This window comes from Antedon mediterranea, chromosome 1 (assembly GCF_964355755.1).
Source record: "Antedon mediterranea chromosome 1, ecAntMedi1.1, whole genome shotgun sequence".
Classification (NCBI taxonomy): Eukaryota; Metazoa; Echinodermata; class Crinoidea; order Comatulida; family Antedonidae; genus Antedon; species Antedon mediterranea.
Window position 1 is genome coordinate 21,267,676 of NC_092670.1, and position 18,522 is coordinate 21,286,197.

The 18,522-nt window shown below is 33.8% G+C and overlaps 2 protein-coding genes across 5 annotated transcripts; one reads left to right on the top strand and one right to left on the bottom strand.

Annotated features, from left to right (window-relative positions):
* Positions 1-193: 193 nt before the first annotated feature.
* On the bottom strand, positions 194-4,147 carry LOC140048003 (ADP-ribosylation factor-like protein 16). Its single transcript, XM_072093021.1, has 6 exons — positions 4,016-4,147; positions 2,666-2,719; positions 2,316-2,438; positions 2,100-2,215; positions 1,598-1,857; positions 194-326 (listed from the first exon to the last, which is right to left on the bottom strand). The coding sequence occupies exons 1-5, from the start codon at positions 4,076-4,078 to the stop codon at positions 1,692-1,694; spliced, it is 522 nt and encodes a 173-aa protein (XP_071949122.1). The 5' UTR covers positions 4,079-4,147; the 3' UTR covers positions 194-326; positions 1,598-1,691.
* A 285-nt stretch (positions 4,148-4,432) lies between these two features.
* LOC140062231 (hepatocyte growth factor-regulated tyrosine kinase substrate-like) lies at positions 4,433-18,435 on the top strand. 4 transcript variants are annotated; one of them, XM_072108369.1, is made up of 18 exons: positions 4,433-4,578; positions 5,620-5,704; positions 5,810-5,885; positions 5,973-6,065; positions 9,435-9,555; positions 10,012-10,133; positions 10,680-10,804; positions 10,907-11,015; positions 11,777-11,791; positions 12,531-12,626; positions 12,790-12,876; positions 13,330-13,365; positions 13,510-13,659; positions 13,940-14,147; positions 15,905-16,077; positions 16,206-16,406; positions 16,440-16,730; positions 16,827-18,435. In XM_072108369.1, the coding sequence occupies exons 1-18, from the start codon at positions 4,539-4,541 to the stop codon at positions 17,337-17,339; spliced, it is 2,541 nt and encodes an 846-aa protein (XP_071964470.1). In that variant the 5' UTR covers positions 4,433-4,538; the 3' UTR covers positions 17,340-18,435. The 4 variants fall into 4 exon arrangements, with proteins under 4 accessions (XP_071964470.1, XP_071964452.1, XP_071964477.1 ...); XM_072108351.1 differs by having other exon boundaries at positions 16,206-16,730; XM_072108376.1 differs by lacking the exon at positions 12,790-12,876 and having other exon boundaries at positions 16,206-16,730.
* Positions 18,436-18,522: the final 87 nt, after the last annotated feature.

Here is an 18,522-nt window from a genome sequence, read left to right on the forward strand (position 1 = left end):
AATATAACAACTTAATTTAAAAATACATGTCACTTTTATTAATGATGAGGTAACTCACAATAAAATCTTTCTTGATCTAAATATTTATAACTAACAAGGTTTTGTTGTAATTTAAATAATATTGCACATACTGTATATAAAACAATATATAGAATTGTACTGTACTAAACAAGTTTGACTAAAAAAGTATGATGTGCCCAAATATGGTAGTGATATGACATCATCATGTCCATACATGGGCACATTACATTTTGTTTTGTCACATAAAGTTTGATAGTGTAGACAGAGCTTTAGACTTTGTGCACCTGATCACTAACTATAATAAGGCCAAATAAAAAAACATACTTGTTAAGCGTCACCGCCCGCTCCTGATTATCCAGCCGCCTCTCTTTTTATTTTTATTTTTTTTTTACCGATATACAACGGAAAGTTCAGCGGCCCGACCCAGCTCCAGAGTAGGGCTCGAAATTCACGCTAGCAAACTAGCATTTTGCTAGTAGATTCTTCATAATTGCTATTTGAAAATTTCAAAACTAGCAAATGTTTGTTAGGCTAGTGTAATTTTTGAAAAAATACATACTTTTTAGCTTAGACAACGCTAGCCGCCGATCGCTCTATGTCGACAACGGCAAATTGGTGAAAACAATTGTTTCATTTACACGCCGCCGATTTACGTAAAGGAAACGCGAATAGCACCGTGAATCATGTAATGTGGTAAACAGCAAGCTTTTTCCCCAACACATTAAATCATGTGCATTTAGTACGTCGCTGATGATTACATCATCAGTCACGTGATTACAGAATACGCGATTATCAATTTAGGGATTTAACGAAATCAATATTTTGCCTACACAGTGGTCGAAGCGCGTTTTTTTATAGGTTCGTAAATAGGAAACACCCCATACATAATGGACTCTACCAATTTTGTTTACGATGATCTCGCGCTCGAGATCGGCACACCACGAGGTCCTGTTGGGCGATGGGTTTCCTTTAAATGCCTGGTTTACCTGCCTGGAATAACCGGAATAATTACATACACTTTTTGCATCACAACTTTAAATACTGATTTACACAGCAATTGGCAAAGGATTCATCAAAGAAGAATGAATACGTTGAATAAAAATTCACTTAAGAAATGCCGTAAGCTGTTTTCAAACTATAAATCAGCCCACTATTTAGTATTATTGAGACCAAATCATGCTTCTCGCGATAGGGAATTTCCTGGATAGATGAGTCGAGCGAGAGTCGGCGGATGGCCGATGAGTGAGGTTGGGGTAGCACCTTGGACGGATTAGTTAGCCTAAGGCCTACAATTTCGCTTGGTGGCAATTAAATTTAATGTTTTAATTACGTCTGGATATAAACAATACAAAACTCAATTTTGTCATAAGCAATAATATTTCATACATAGTCAATTTTGTTCTGTTTCGCATTTTAAAAGTTTGACGTTTCGTCCTAAAAAAGTGGGGAAAAACGTCCACCGCGCAAAAATATACCTCTATAAAAAGTAAAAAAAAAAAAAAAAAACCGTCCCCCCGCCCCTGAAAATGTATGAGGGTGTGACGCTTAACAAGTATATTTTTTTATTTGGCCTAAGAATTATTTCTCTTATGGTTATCCTTAGCAATTTGTCTACAAAAATTAAAAATCTCGGGCTGGGTGATTTTTCAACCTCCTCTTTTTCAACCTCTTCATTCCTCCTCAATATATTTTATCATCCATTGCATGACCTCTACCAATTCCTCATCTTTGACGCTCACATCGACAACTTTTATTGGTTGCTTAGCATTTTGGATAATGTCGTCCAATCGCATTAGGTATTTCACATCACATGGTTTCACATGGGATGGAATATCGCTAGAAAGTGTTAAAAAATAGTATTTTAAAAATCAGATTTAATACATAGAAATACCAAATAATATGATGTAAAGTAGTACTGACGATTGGTTATCACATGACTACAACGACTTATTTGATTTGCTGAGTTCATAAACCCCAGCAAGCGAATTTGCCAATAAGGTACATGGCTTCATTTTTGGCAAACTGCAGAAAACTTGTGTCTGCTCAGGCTCATCATGTGGGTCAAGACATTAACTTACGTTTTATTAAAGATGATAATAAACGGCTTATTCTGTAATTCTTCATGGGAAAGTACAGTCAAAAGTTGAATATAAGATGCTGAAATTTGACATGGATTGGCGACATCAACTACAAACTGAAAAGAAACGTTTAGAAGTGTTATAATGAATAACAATCATGCCGCACTTGACACCAATTTGTTTATTTTTGTCCCATTACGAATCAAGATATTTTACCATGATAGCGTGACAATCATTGTAGTACTTGTACCAAATTGGTCCCATAGCGCCACCCAATTCCCGAATACATCCTTCACGTTTTTTATTGTCCAAACTTACTTTCACAATATTTGTTCCCACCTGTAATAAAGAAAATGATAAACGCAGCAATTATGGGACTGGCTAAGTCTTCAAACCAACACAATTCATTAGAAACAATGATAAGTTATACATTTAATAATAATACTGTCAGAGAGAGTTAGCCAAGGACTGTTGTGGCTGGGGAAAGCTTGTAGTTGCTCCGCAGCCAACTGATGATGATGACTGACTGTAAACAATTTTTATATATATATTTAAGACTTACTTACTGTTGGAATTGTTGACAGTGACATTTCCGCACTTTGATCATCCTTTCGATAGAAATGTAAAGTGATAGTTAAGAAATATTTATTAAAAACATTTTTGTGTAGGGCTACTGTACTGTTGATTGGGTAGTAATACTAGTACCTACTATTAGTGGTAGTAGTGTAGACGAAGTAGCGCGTGTGATATATATTATAATATAAAAGAAAGGATATTTTGTTGGGTGAGGGATGGATGGACACGGCACTGTGTTGATTATGTATGTACTACTATATTATACTTTCACCAAGAAGTGCACGGCGCTAGTTCCGTTTCGCACCTGTTTTTATTTCGACTTCCTTTTGACTCCCAATTGTTAAGCAACTTATTGTGAATACCACACCTTAAAATTGGGCCTCATAAGTACTTTTATGAAGAAGAACCACATAAAAAGTAACAAATTGATGATTTTACAGACATGTTTCTCGCATACCGTTCGCCGCGAATTTAGCATACTCGAAGTTCAATATTTTCGTTTCTATGGAGCGCCAAAAGAGCAACAACAATAGATGGTTAAAACCTCAGTGGAATGCGTCTTCTTTTAATGCATTTATTATTGAAATACACGTTTAATTTTAATATATTTTGTCAATAAAAATGCTATAACATTTTACTGCTAATAATTTGCTGTTTTCAAATAGCAACCAATCCTAGGCCTAAGAGTAAGACTAAGACTAAGAGGCATATTATTTAGATTAAGGTATACCCCTACAGTACATGTAATATGATGATGAATTTGTCGATTTTCATTCCTAAAAGCTCCTGCAAAAACCATGTACAGTATCAACAGTAATATTTTTGTTGCATTGACATTGACAAAATATGATAAAATTGAACGTAATTTTCACCAATAAATGCATTAAATATACGAAATTTACTGAGTTTTTAGCCCTCTATTATGATTGCTCTTTTGGCGCTCCATAGAAACAACAACATTGAACATGGAGTATGCGAAATTCACGAACCGATGTGCGAGAAACACGTCTGTAAATTCATCAATTTAAAGGATTTATTTTTTACTTTTTGTGTGATCTCCTTCGTAAAAGTATTTTTGAGGCCTAATTCTAAGGTGTGGTACTCACGATAAAGTTACTTAACCAATTTTGAGTCGAAGTGCACTGCGTGGACATTTTTGCAAAAAAAAAAGCTAGGCCTAGGCCTCGGTCCAGGTTATTTTTTTTTTTGCCACACTACCCTCATCAGGAAATGATTTTCCTCGCGTATGCTCTATTCAGTGTAGTACTACATGTTATCGCCAGAGAGGCCTAGCATTAAAAGTATTTAAATGTAGTTCATTCTCATTCGGAAAAAAGGATATTTTGAATTTTTCGCAACAGCAATGTTTTTCCAACACCACAAGCACCTAATAATAAATACATCACGGAATCATATCTAGCGAAAGCACTAATTAAAATTAACAATGAATACAAATAATATAATTGCTTGGAATTTTTGTTTATGACAACCGCCCTCTTGGGATGGTAAGATGAAATAATATTTTAGCTAGCAGCCAAGAACAATTTTGTTTACTATATTCTCTTGCTGTCTCATTTTATAACGTAACATTGCAAAACAAAATAATTTTGTTTTAATTTATAGTATAATTTTTCAAACAAAAATATAAGGATTGCAATGTTTAGGCAAAATATTTACTAAACAAAAGAACATAATATTTCAACCGGAAATAATGTCATATAAAGGTCAAGTCATTTATTATTCATTTTGAGATTAAAAGGAGTGATGATACAGCAGTCATAATCATAAGACTAATTTTAACTATTTTATAGCATTGTAGCTTCTGATTTTCACACCAAGTTTATCTTATCTACAAACAGTATAATGTTTAGCTCTGGAAAAGGAAATTTTGATAAATTAATTGGTAAGAAACAAGTAAAAGATTCGTTTGAGTTTAGGCTGTGTTGTATACTATATATAGAGAGTTCTACTAGCCCACTAGGCCTAGCTAGGCATAAGCCTAGTAGGCTAGTACTACTATAGAGTGTATATGTAGTGTAAGAAGTATACATACACGCCAGGAGGTGGTAATACTGTATTATTAATATAATAGGCCTATTGTATTTTAGAATAGATAAGATATACTAAGTAGAGATCTATCTGTTCATTGATATTTTAGATAAGGCCTAACTAGGCCTAATACTAAATAGACTCTACTACTAATGGTGTCAGATTATATCGGTCGCGTTTGAAATCGGTCGCGCTATTTTGTATGGATCGGGCGGGATGCGATGTATTTTTCGTTTATATAGATTTAATTGATATTTTTTAGGAACTAGATTATTTATGTGGATATTTTTTACTTTTTTTTGTATTTCACAGGTCTCGGAGAAGGACTGTCTTTTCAAAATGGCCATTTCTAAACACGTTTAAATATTATATTAGGCATAATGTTATATTAGGCATATAATAATTTACCTCTAGTTACTACAAAATATCAATTAAATCTACATAAACGAAAAATGTATATCCCGCTCTAGCATGCATCCCGCTCGATCCATACAAAATAGCGCGACCGATTTCAAACGCGACCGAATTCAAACGTGACCGATATAATCAAAAGTATAGCTCTAGCGGCGCGCCATACAAAATACCGGAAGTTGATTTTATCGCGACCGATTTCAAACGCGACCGATTTCAGACGCGACCGATTTCATCGTAAACCCTACTAATACTACTAGAGTAGGCCTACTACTAGGCCTTACAGTAGTGTTAAAATTTAAAAAATATTAGTACAAATAGGTGAGGGTAGGCCAAGCAACAAATACTAGGCCCGGACCTTCAGACATGGCACATATTGTACAACTCCCTGATTGATACATATATTCAATAGTGTGTTAAATTGATAATGTGTTTTGAAAAAGTATATATAATGATATTGAAATAAAACTTTTAATTTTCACAGAAAAAGCCACAAGTCAGCTTTTGTTGGAACCGGACTGGAACAGTATCCTTCAGATCTGTGACAGTATTCGTCAGCGTGATGTACAGTTAGTATTCATTTTACGCAAATTTACTTATAGACGATTATTATGATTATCTTTAATCTTATTTTATTTTTATTCATTGTAAATGTTGTTGTATTTCGTTTTCAGACCAAAATATGCATTTACTGCAATTAGAAGAAAGATTGTTGACAAAAATCCCAGAGGATCACTGTATGCGCTCCAGGTATAATTTATAATTCACTTTCTGTATCTGAACATGCTTTAATACCTCACAAAATACTGTTGTGTCATTGTGTCTATTTTCTTTCAGATTTTGGAGTCATGTGTGAAGAATTGTGGGATTGAATTCAATGAAGAGGTTTCCAACAAACTGTTTATGGAAGAATTGAAAGAATTGGCCTCTGTACGTAATTTCTCTTTATTTCTATTTTTTTTACCACCTAGGAAATGTTAGATCAGTCCTAGACATAGTATTGGTGGTTTCTAGTCCCTAATAACAATTACTTCTTGAAGACAATATTATGTTCAGAATGTATTTATCAATGTAATAACTAATAAATGTTTTCACCTTATTAATTAATAAATCACAATCTTAATGGGTCATTCCATGTCAAATCACCCAATGGGTTAAACCCTACTTTCTTCAAATTTGCTCAAATTTGGTTTTTGGGTTATTTTTAGCTAAAAAACCTGAAATTTTTAATTAGAGCGCCATACGACCAACGGTTCGCGCGCTACGCGCCGTCGTTTCTTTGCGATTTTGCGCAAAATCGACGCGGCGGGCTATACTTAAATGACCGTATCTTCATAACGTGTGGACCGATTTTGTTTTGACAGGTATCTTTGGAAAGCTAATTGTTAAAGCTATCCAATTCTTCTATTTACTTTTGAGATAGAACTATTTAAAAGATGTATAACTTATTCTATTCCATTTGACCTAGGATTTGACCTTGTGGGACAAATTTTTTTTAGATGAAATTTTGTGAAAATTATCTCCTACATGATATTTACATAATATAAAAAAATTGGAGATATATTATTTTTTGTTTGCTTTCTAGCTCATTTCAAAGTTGGCTTACTTCAACAATTCTGGTATTTCTATACAGTGTAGATGTATTGTCGACATTATATCACTACCAAATTTACCTCTTAATACTATGGGTTTCACTGTCAGATTTAAGACTATAACAATGCTTTAATAATATTTTCATGCTCCATACAAAATAATTATTACTTGGGTAAACATCTGTACACCATTTGACTACCCCATTTGGTTAGCCAAGGATGTACCATCAGTTTATGGCACTCTTTTCACACTTTCAAGCAAATTGAATCTTGAATTTTTTTTGTTTGATGATATAAACTTTGAAACATTGATTGTTCTTTGCTGTTAATCATTATTTTACATTTTTGTTCATTGTATTTTGTTCACTTATTTCTTCACTCATAATTAGGCTATAATTACGTTATAAACGGCATGGACCGGGGTGACGATACGTCTGTTGGGGCAAGTAGGGTCCAGTCATTTCAAGTAAAAATACCACTTGTTGCCCCGGTCCATGCCGTCTAGCTGCCATTTTATGCAATTTTAAAACATTACTACAATTTTAACATTTTTTATAAAAAATGCAATATAACCACATAAATTTATAGGGCTATAATTACGTTATAAAACGGCATGGACTGGGGTGACGATACATGGGTTGGGGCAAGTAGGGTCCAGTCATTGTATAAAAATACCACTTGCCCTGGTCCATGCCATCTAGCTGCCATTTTATGCAATTTTAAAACGTTACTACAATTTTACGTTTTTGTAAAAAATGCAATATAACCACATGATTTATAAGGCTATAATTACGTTATAAACGGCATGGACCGGGGTGACGATACATTGGTTAGGGCAAGTAGTAGTAGCCAACCCATGTATCGTCACCCCGGTCCATGCCGTTTTATAACGTAATTATAGCCCTATAAATTTATGTGGTTATATTGCATTTTTTTATAAAAATGTTAAAATTGTAGTTATGTTTTAAAATTGCATAAAATGGCAGCTAGACGGCATGGACCTGGGCAAGTGGTATTTTTCTGAAATGAGTTTACCCTACTTGCCCTAACCCATGTATCATCACCCCGGTCCATGCCGTTTATAATGTAATTATAGCCCTATATATCATGCATTTATATTGCATTTTTTATTTAAAAAAATTTAAATTGTAGTAACGTTTTAAAATTGCATAAAATGGAAGCTAGACGGCATGGACCAGGGCAAGTGGTATTTTTATGCAATAACTGGACCCTACTTGCCCCAACCCATGTATCGTCGCCCCAACCCATGTATCGTCACCCCGGTCCATGCCGTTTTATAACGTAATTATAGCCCTATAAATTTATGCATTTATATTGCATTTTTTATAAAAATGTTAAAATTGTAGTAATGTTTTAAAATTGCATAAAATGGCAGCTAGACGGCATGGACCGGGGCAATTTTTACTTGAAATGACTGGACCCTACTTGTCCCAACCCACGTATCGTCACCCCGGTCCATGCCGTTTATAACGTAATTATAGCCTAATTATGAGTGAAGAAATAAGTGAACAAAAATGTAAAATAATGATTAACAGCAAAGAACAATCAATGTTGTTTCAAAGTTTATATCATCAAACAAACAAAATTCAAGATTCAATTTGCTTGAAAGTGTGAAAAGAGTGCCATAAACTGATGGTACATCCTTGGCTAACCAAATGGGGTAGTCAAATGGTGTACAGATGTTTACCTAAGTAATAATTATTTTGTATGGAGCATGAAAATATAATTAAAGCATTGTTATAGTCTTAAATAATCTGACAGTGAAACCCATAGTATTAAGAGGTAAATTTGGTAGTGATATAATGTCGACAATACATCTACACTGTATAGAAATACCAGAATTGTTGAAGTAAGCCAACTTTGAAATGAGCTAGAAAGCAAACAAAAAATAATATATCTCCAATTTTTTTATATTATGTAAATATCATGTAGGAGATAATTTTCACAAAATTTCATCTAAAAAAAATTTGTCCCACAAGGTCAAATCCTAGGTCAAATGGAATAGAATAAGTTATACATCTTTTAAATAGTTCTATCTCAAAAGTAAATAGAAGATTTGGATAGCTTTAACAATTAGCTTTTCAAAGATACCTGTCAAAACAAAATCGGTCCACACGTTACGAAGATACGGTCATTTAAGTATAGCCCGCCGCGTCGATTTTGCGCAAAATCACAAAGAAACGACGGCGCGTAGCGCGCGAACCGTTGGTCGTATGGCGCTCAAATTAAAAATTTCAGGTTTTTTGGCTAAAAATAACCCAAAAACCAAATTTGAGCAAATTTGAAGAAAGTAGGGTTTAAAATGTCATTTTTTTTGGGTGATTTGGTATGGAATGACCCTAATGCAATATATCATTTTATCATTATTATTCAGAATCTTAATTTGAAATACTGAATGTAAATCTTTATACCGTTTTAGGCTCTGCAATATAAATTTTCTCTGTATACTTAATTGTTTTATCATATTTAGATTTTAACACAATATCAAATAATCTATTAACCTATTGATCTCAGACTGTGTAATATCATTTAAATATCCAGTGTTTATCATATGTGCAATAAACGTGGGCTTCCCCCACAAAAGAGAAAAAAAGACAAAAACAAAAAAAAACGTAGCCCATAAAAAAATGTTATGCCTTGGGAATGCAGCAAATATATATTATAACTTAATTTTTAAAAATTTTAGTCTGGTAATGAAGAACTAAGAAATAAGGTGCTAGAATTAATCCAAGCTTGGGGGAATGTGTTCCGCAATGAACCTAAGATGAAAACCGTCGTAGATATGTACAACCTTCTGAAGCTGGAAGGTATGATAACTTCTTGAAATAAATTATTTTAAATCCTAAAAAAATTGTTTTCTAATACCCTTTTCACATCTGCATAAATTGTTATAACTTGATCTACCAATTTATTACATGTTTTCATACATGCATATGCAAACCCTGCGAAATGTTGGAAGAAAAGCGTGTTTGTACGCTATTTGATTACTCTGATTGATGAGTTTAATACCAGGGCAATACATGCGTGCACAGTAAGAACTTGGAACATCTTGGAACAAAAAACAGGCCTCCCATCAGTGTGTTTTTCTCCCGAGATTTCACAAGGGATCAAGGGTGATTTTCCACAAAATTGTCTTCACAATATGCAAACCTGGTTACAACTGTTACTTTTTGCAGATATGAAAAAGGTACTAATCTTCTATTCTGTTTGATAGCCACTGTGGCATAATTTGATTAATTTTATGAACTATGTTTATTTTTCAGGTCATTCATTTCCACAATTAAAAGAAAGTGATGCAATGTTTTCATCTGAGAAGGCCCCAGAATGGATTGATGGTGACAAATGCTACAGCTGTAGGACTGAATTTGGCATCACTGTTCGTAAGGTAATTATAAATAGGTACAAGACACAATGACTGGCCAAGAGAAGCCTTTACTTAAATAAAGCTCTGTCTACACTATCAAACTACAGTAGTTTGACAAAGTGTGATGTGCCCAAATATGGTAGTGATATGCCCAAATATGGTAGTGATATGACCAAATATGGTAGTGATATGACATCATAATGTCCATATATGGGCACATCACATTTTTTTGTCAGAAAATGTTTGATAGTGTAGACAGAGCTTTAATAAAGCACATACATTTTTATTTTATTACTAACTAATAATGACAATATCTTTGGCACAAAAATGTGGGTAGCAAAACATAGATATCATGAATAAAATAGTTCAATAATAGTTCTTGATCTAACTGGTACCCATTTTATACACCTGGGTTGAGAGAACAAATATATAAGTAAAGTGTCTTGCCTAAGGATAAAAGCAATGCGGCAAGAGTTGGATTCGAACCACGATCAATAATCCAACGTCCAGCACACTGCGCCACACACCCTCACAAGTGTAGTGAATTTTTTTTTGTATTCCTTTCAGCACCATTGTCGTCATTGTGGTCAGATATTTTGTAGCAAGTGTACATCAAAGCAGTGTGCAATTCCCAAATTTGGAATTGAACGTGAAGTCCGTGTCTGTGATTCCTGCTATGTTGCTATTCCAAGGTAAAATGCTTGTTTTTTGTATCGATATAATCAAATTTATTTCTTAAGGTAATGTAAGGTACAAGTGACAAAGCTAAACATAATCTTTCTATTTCTATACAGCGGTAAAAGTAAGACATCTGCGAGCACGTCAACGTCAACATCGACATCGAAGGAAACAAGTGATTTACCAGCCGAGTATCTAGCTAGCCCTCTATCTCAACAGTCACAGGTACGACACTATTGAAACTTTCTATTTAATTTTTTACTGATTATTTTATACATTTTGGATAAGAAAACAAAATTTCAAGCTATGTTTTTGAACCAATATATTTAATTAATAATAAGAGAACTAAAAAAGGTTAATTTATTTATGATCAAATCGCTTTTATAGAAAACAAAGCTTACAACACTTGTATTAGCTTTTATTGGGGAACATGTCAAAAATGATTCTACTACAGTGACTGTGGTACAGTAGATATATTTGTATGTGATTTTAAATGGTTTCAAGTTTATGAGGCAGTCACTGCAATAAACATATGCAATACCCACCCAAATGTTGCTATATCTTAAATAGATGGAGCTGTAGCTTGGTAGTTAACTTGCTTGCCTTCCAATCCCAAGGTCCAGGGTTCAATCCTGACCTAGTGCCAGGGTTGTAACTCACGACTCTTTCAACTCCACTGCCTAAGCCTCAAATGAGACTTAGTTTATATGTACGATAAATTATAAAATAGTTACTTTATCCATCCTGTAATTGGCGAGTTTGTGCTCGCTGTTGGATGTGTATGAAATTTTTTTTTAAATAAATAAAAAAAATATACAAATCTAGTTACTGCAGTAACTGCAGTTGAATAATTTTGACAGGGTGAAATAGTAGTACAAATTAATCATGTTATTACCAAATGTGATCATTTTCTTCCTGCTGCCTTCTGACTTTCTATGATAAATTCCATTATTTTCTGTTTTGTTTCTTACTAATACGTGAACCAGCTTCCTACTAGAAAGGTTAGTTTCAACATCTCCACAAATGATTTCAACAAGTGTTCTTTGTCTTTGTGTCCTTGTTGTTGATTGGTTGTTGCTTTACAGATAAGATTATTGAAGTTTACAGTCTTTTGCATGGCTTAATTGTCTGTCTGCCATTTAAATAGAACTTAAGATTACTATGGTTAACAGGATTGGGAAGATTATGCTAATTATGCGTTATCTTATGCGTTATAATGCAATACTTTATTGCTTTATTGTCTGTCTGCCATTATTTAAATTATTGTTATTACTATACTATAAGCAGGTTTAACCAAATATTAAGACATTGAACAGATTAGGCTACTTAGGGGTTATAATAATGATACCTCTTTTTGATTGACCCCAACTGAATTATCGCATTATTACACCAACAATATTACATTCAATTCAGTATTATGTAACAGTGATGTTAGATACAAATTACATACAATTTATTGTAAGCAGTGTTGCTTACAATTAGTATTGGCTATCAAAGATATATACTGTAGTAATATATTTGTTTTTGTAAGTTGCTAAGTAAAGTGTAGGCCTTAAGCGACTGGATATAAAAAATCTAGGCTGGACTACTATCTATTCTTCCGCTGCCCACTTCCTCTACTTATCTCTCTGAATGCATGAAATCAGTCTTGTATGTTATGTAAAATGGTCTTATTGTAATTGCGTAAATCATATAATACCTGGAAGATTCAGTTCCCTTATTGTTTTGTTATATTTGTAGCTCCCACCACAGAAGAATGAAAGAGAAATGCAGGAGCAGGAAGAGCTAGAATTAGCCTTGGCACTGTCACTAGATGCTGCTGAAAACAAACATCTTGTAAGAGGCTAGTCCACAGACACAAACAAATTTTTAATAAAAAAAAATCACCCACCAAAATAACCTATTACAAATTATACTAAACAATTACTTATTTCTTTTGTAGTTAATTTTGTTTTATATTTTCAACACGGGGGTTATATTTTATTTTTGTTTAATTTAGATTAAGAAAGATAAAACACCATCCTCCAGCAGTGCTGCGACTTCAGCTTCATCCTATGCTCCCCCGGCTACAACCAGCACACCATATGTAAGTGAAGTCATGTGCTATATATTGGTAATGGCAGTGTTGGCTGTAATGTTTTTTACAATTTTGTCATTTAACCTTATCTATAGAGGGTGACCATAAATAGCGTATTCTGACAATCAAGGGGGCCCTCATGATGAGTTATGATAAATGTCTCTGTATGTCTTTCTACTCATCTAGAAAGATGTACTAGGTTCTTTAAAGTGCACATGAGCTAGATGTGTACACTGGACCTATGGTTTATAGTCCTTATCTGAGAAGACTCGTTCTAACACTAGTACCATGAATCTCAGTCTCTGTTGAAGGTGTGGAACTGATCGTACCACAGCCATAGATAAACCCTTTGGTTTCCGGAGCTCAGCATCCTGTTGTTATCCTTGGTTATTTTTATTGTAGATTTTGGTGTCTATTAATGATTTGTAGGCTAAAGCCATGAAAATAATTTTCTTTTTCTAGACACCATCTGTTGTTGACCAGGAAATGGATCCAGAGGTTAGTGTATTTTTATTTATAAATACTGCAGTTGATGTAGATTAGAAAGTTGCAAAATAAAAAAGCAAAGAATCATATTTTGATCATTTCTAACTTCACAATTACATATTTAATATTGTGTGATAATTATATTTGTTGAATCAGCTTGCAAGATACCTAAATCGACCATACTGGGAGCAGAAACAAGATGTGCAAGCCATGCCATCTGCCCCAGAGGCCGCACCAGCAACTGCTCCACCCATTACCCAAGTATCAAGTCAGCCAGTGTATGCCACTGTTAACAAAGTTCAGGAGGTAACTACACATTTTTCCCTTTAAAATTTACTTACAGAGTAAGAGCTTGAGAACTGTACAGAAGTTTGCAAGAACATTGTTTAAAGCTAATGTGATGTGCCCTAATATGGTAGTGATATGCCCAAATATGGTAAAGATGTGACATCATCATGTCCATATATGGGCACATCACATAAAGTTTGGTAGTGTAGTTTTGTGGAATTTCCAAATTAGTTGTTGTATTGTATTGTGTACAACTATAAAACCTCTCCCCATAATATTATTTACTGTGTCTCTATAGCAACCGGTTCAGAACGGAGATGATGAAAAGTATGCGTTTCTGTCGGCTTTGTCTGCTAGCATTGACACATTCAACAATCGTATGAACAGCAACTCTATGCGAGGGCGTAGTATTGCTAGCGACTCTACCGTGCAGAGTTTGTTTATGCAAATTAGTTCCATGCACCCACAGTTACTGACTATGATGCAAGAACTTGAAGATGGACGAGGTATATGACATTTTTATACAAAATGATTATTCAGAACTTATCCAGAAAAATAATTTATTATTAGCATACTTGGATGAAAAAAAACAGAAATATTTTTAGATAATTTCACCTCCTTCCAAAGATATATTTTGAATTAAATTACGCTGTGCGTGTTATTTTCTCACTTTTCCTTCACATATTAAGAACATTTTATTCAAAATACGACAAATGTTTTTTATTATTGCACTTTTGTTGTTTAGTGCCGTATTGATGCAAATACTCTTTCATTTTTAGTAATATCAAAACCATACTAAAAAAATTATGATTGTAAAAAACAATTTTAACAAGAAATACAGTTTCTAAAACAACATAATAATAAGATTTGAGAATTTAGTTTTGTCAAAATCTTTAAACATCACTATCATAACCCTAAAGATATCTAGTAAAGTAGGGTTTCCTATAAGCTTGTATTTACTATTTTGAGTGGAGTTGTGGCTTGGTGGTTATGATGCTTGGCTACCACTCCAAGGGTCCTGGGTTCAAGTCCCGTCATATGTCAGGATTTTTTCTAAGGACCAAATTACTCCATTCCCAAAGACTTGTAATAAGACTTTGTTTATGTAGAGCATCTTGTGTATATGTTTGTCTTGTGAACCTCTGAGGGTCCCTAATGATCAGCAATAGCTGGATGGATCACCCTCATTAAATATGGTTAAAAAAAAAACAAAACAAAAAAACTATGGAATGCATTCTCTAGAATTTACAATTTAAACCTTTAATCATATCAACAATACATCCTGACATGAAGTTGACTTTGTTCTACCACTGTGGTTATTTTTCTTATTTTCAATTGTTTGTTTTTTTTAAAATTTCAAATCACAAGAATGTCTTGAAAATTTGTCTCAACAATATTATATTGTGAGACATTTAAGACAAAAATTGGACGAATTAAGGAACAAATACAAAGATTGGAGAAGGACATATCAAAGTAATTTTAAAATACACTAAATTATGGGAATAATCATATTTTGGACAACCATTCAGTTTTGAATTTACTAAAATTGGTTTTTATTGTTTTTTTTTTTTATTTTATTTTTATTATCAGTTTGACTGAAGAAACATTTGTATAGACTAATATTATGATAGGTTTCATGTCAGACTGACTAAAATCTCACTAACGTATTACAAAATGAGTTCAATACAGGCCATTAATTGCATGCATCGATCTCTTCTCAAATCAGTAGTGTCACAAATCATGCATTCAGGTCAGAGGTTATGCCTGTCTTACTGCTAACTTGTCCATCACCGATTCCGTATCAATAATGTTTAAACCTAAACATTCTATAGGGGTAAAACTTGTATTTTTATATCACACCATTTTGTCTTTGTTTGTGGGAAAATTTAACTTTATAGCACATTTCAAAATTCCCAGATTACACCATCGGATTATATTATTTTTTAGATATTCACAATAAATAAATACTTTACGGGTTAGTTAAAAGTTGCTAGCACTACTACTGTCTTAATTTACTGTAACTTTTAAGTTATTGAATTATTACATTACACTCTTTTGGTGAGGTAATGTATTTCAGAAAGGTCGAAGTGGTACACCTTTTGTGTTTTGTTTTGTTTGTTTATATATTTAGGCAAATCCTTGGTTTGGTAGCCCAGCATCATAACCACCAAGCCACAAATCCACTCGATGTTGATTATAAGTAACTTTGTTTTGATAGTTCTGTGTTCTTTATTAGAATGTTGATTTTGTTGTTTTTTTAAAGCAAATATGGAAGCGTTGCAGGATAAGCTGGCACAGATCAAGGATGCAAGAGAAGCGCTAGATGCCTTGAGGGAAGACCATCGGGAGAAGCTGCGACAGGAGGCAGAGGAAGCGGAAAGACAGCGGCAGATACAGCTTGCTCAGAAGTTAGAGGTTATGAGACAAAAAAAACAGGTTTGTTTACATTTTACTGCAGTAATTCCAGTAAATTCACAGATCACTAATCTCCAAATTATAATTATTGTTGAAATTACTGACATAATGCCTTATTTTTCATCTCAATTTAAAATATTTTATTTTAGGAATATTTACAATACCAGAGACAGATAGCAATGCAACGGCTCCAAGAACAAGAAAGAGAGATGCAAATGCGTCTAGAACAACAGAAGTATCTTCAGCAGATGCGGCAGGTACAGTACATGCCTGGAATGGGAATGCAACCACAAGGAATGATTCCACCAATGGCAATGAATGGTATGGCACATAGTATGTATGGGATGCCGCCGCCACAGGGAATGCAACAACAAGGCATGCCTCCGCCACAAGGAATGCAACAAGGCATGCATCCTCAAGGAATGCCGCAACAAGGGATGCAGCAACCACAAGGCATGCAGCAGCAACCTCAAGGCATGCAGCAGCAACCGCAAGGGATGCAGCAACCACAGGGCATGCAGCAGCAACCGCAAGGGATGCAGCAACCACAGGGCATGCAGCAACCACAAGGGATGCAACCACAAGGTGCACAGCAGTCACATGGAATGCAGCCTCCACCTCAAGGAATTCCGTCACAGCCTCAAGGGATGCAGCAGCAACAACAATATGGACAAGTAAGTTTTGTACTTGTGATCTAGAAAAGGAAGATGTTGTTTCTTCCCTATACTAAGCAAATATTTAATTTCAATTTTATATTTGATCTTTTTCAGACTTTTAATCCCCCAAGTTCAATCCAAGGATCACCTTCACATACATCATATCAACAACAACAAGTGCAACCACCTCAGCAGACACTAGAACAGTCCATGCAACGTCCTGGTGGTGTGCCTCAAAGCTATAACCAACCAACAACACAATATCAAGCCCCTGGAATACAAGGCCAGACTCCAGGAATGCAAAGTCAGGTCCCTGGAATGCAAAGCCAGGCCTCTGGAATGCAAAGCCAAGCTCCTGGAATGCAAAGTCAGGCTCCTAGTGGCTATCAGCCAATGTATCCAAACCCCCAACAGTTCGGTTCACCTCACTCATCCATAGAATATACACAAGCTAACCCTTACAATATGCAAAACATGGCCAATACCCTCCCACAGACTAACCAACCATACGGTGCACCCCAGGGACAAATGTATCAACAACAAGGAGAGATGCCTCCTCAGGGCCAAAACTCGTCTCAACAACCACCCCAGCAACCAGCAGAAGGGTCACTCATCTCGTTTGATTGATTTGTAGGTACTCATATAAATGTAGAGTAAATGTAAACATTATGTATTCTCTGTACTGTGATTGGCTCATTACATGGTTCTATCTAAAAGTTTCATTTTAATATTGGTTATTTGTCATTAATTGTTTATTGTAACAATCTTATATCAATCATTCAATTATTTTAGGTAATATTTCTTTCATAATAACAAAATAAAATCATAGTAAATTGATAATCAGAATAAATATATTGGAATTTGCTGTACTTTTTCTTCATGGTGGTGGAATACACGTTTTATGAAAGTAGTACTGTAATTGTTTTAAATTTGTGATCTTTTAGACAAATTTGACACAGACCTAAACCTTCTCATTTAATTTCACTTGTGCAATTTAAAAACTAGAAATTAAAATAATTATAATGTGATGGTATATACATTTATCATGAAATACATGTTTTTATTTATGAAGTAAAAAATTACAGAAAAGGAAATATACTGGCAATAATAACAAAACTAAATCTATGTTTCTATTTTCGATTTTGTTAGTAGTACAGTATTATTTTTTTTACAAGTGAGTCAATTTATTTTTAATTATGAATTTACAATTAAATTTGTTAACATCTTCTGTGTATAAATTAAATATGAAATAAAAATATAATAATTGCAGATTTGCATGACTTTACTGCTACTGCATCGCAAACGAGGAACTATTATAGCTTATGGCGCCCTCAATTGATTTATGTAGATTAAAAAAATAAAAAGTAAAGAACAATTTCAAGTTTTTTTATTTTTTTGCATTTATACTTTGTCATGATATTTCAAATTAAATATTTTTTAGTCTCCTTTCTTAAAATGAATTGGTAATTAAACAATCTTAATTTAATTATTGCATGCCATGAATAATCTAATAATCCAGAAACCATGTTTTATTGCGGCCCATTGCAAAAGTTGGCAAAAATACTGAGAAATTTTTAAAATATATAAATTTAGAAGGCATAGAATACAGATTGATAAAAGGTGTTTTCTAAATGATTTTCAATGCACCTCCTATGAAATATTTTTTAAATAGCACTCTAATTTTGATAAAACCAGTGCATTGAAATCATTTAGGAAACATCAACATTTTATTGGCAATAAAAGTTAATTTTTAGCCTCACAAACATAAGGCTTAAAAGCAAGTTGTCAAATTGCTCTTATTTTCCTATTC

What these genes read in the sequence shown, in the direction of transcription:
- LOC140062231 (XM_072108351.1), top strand. Translation starts at nt 4,539, where the DNA reads ATGTTTAGCTCTGGAAAAGGAAATTTTGATAAATTAATTG. An exon ending in GATCACTGTATGCGCTCCAG is followed by an intron (nt 5,886 to 5,972) that starts GTATAATTTATA and finishes ATTTTCTTTCAG; the next exon opens with ATTTTGGAGTCATGTGTGAA. An exon ending in ACCAGGAAATGGATCCAGAG is followed by an intron (nt 13,366 to 13,509) that starts GTTAGTGTATTT and finishes TTGTTGAATCAG; the next exon opens with CTTGCAAGATACCTAAATCG.
- LOC140048003 (XM_072093021.1), bottom strand. Translation starts at nt 4,078, where the DNA reads ATGTATTTATTATTAGGTGCTTGTGGTGTTGGAAAAACATTGCTGTTG. An exon ending in CACTGTCAACAATTCCAACA is followed by an intron (nt 2,439 to 2,665) that starts GTAAGTAAGTCT and finishes TCTTTATTACAG; the next exon opens with GTGGGAACAAATATTGTGAA. An exon ending in ATGATTGTCACGCTATCATG is followed by an intron (nt 2,216 to 2,315) that starts GTAAAATATCTT and finishes GTTTCTTTTCAG; the next exon opens with TTTGTAGTTGATGTCGCCAA.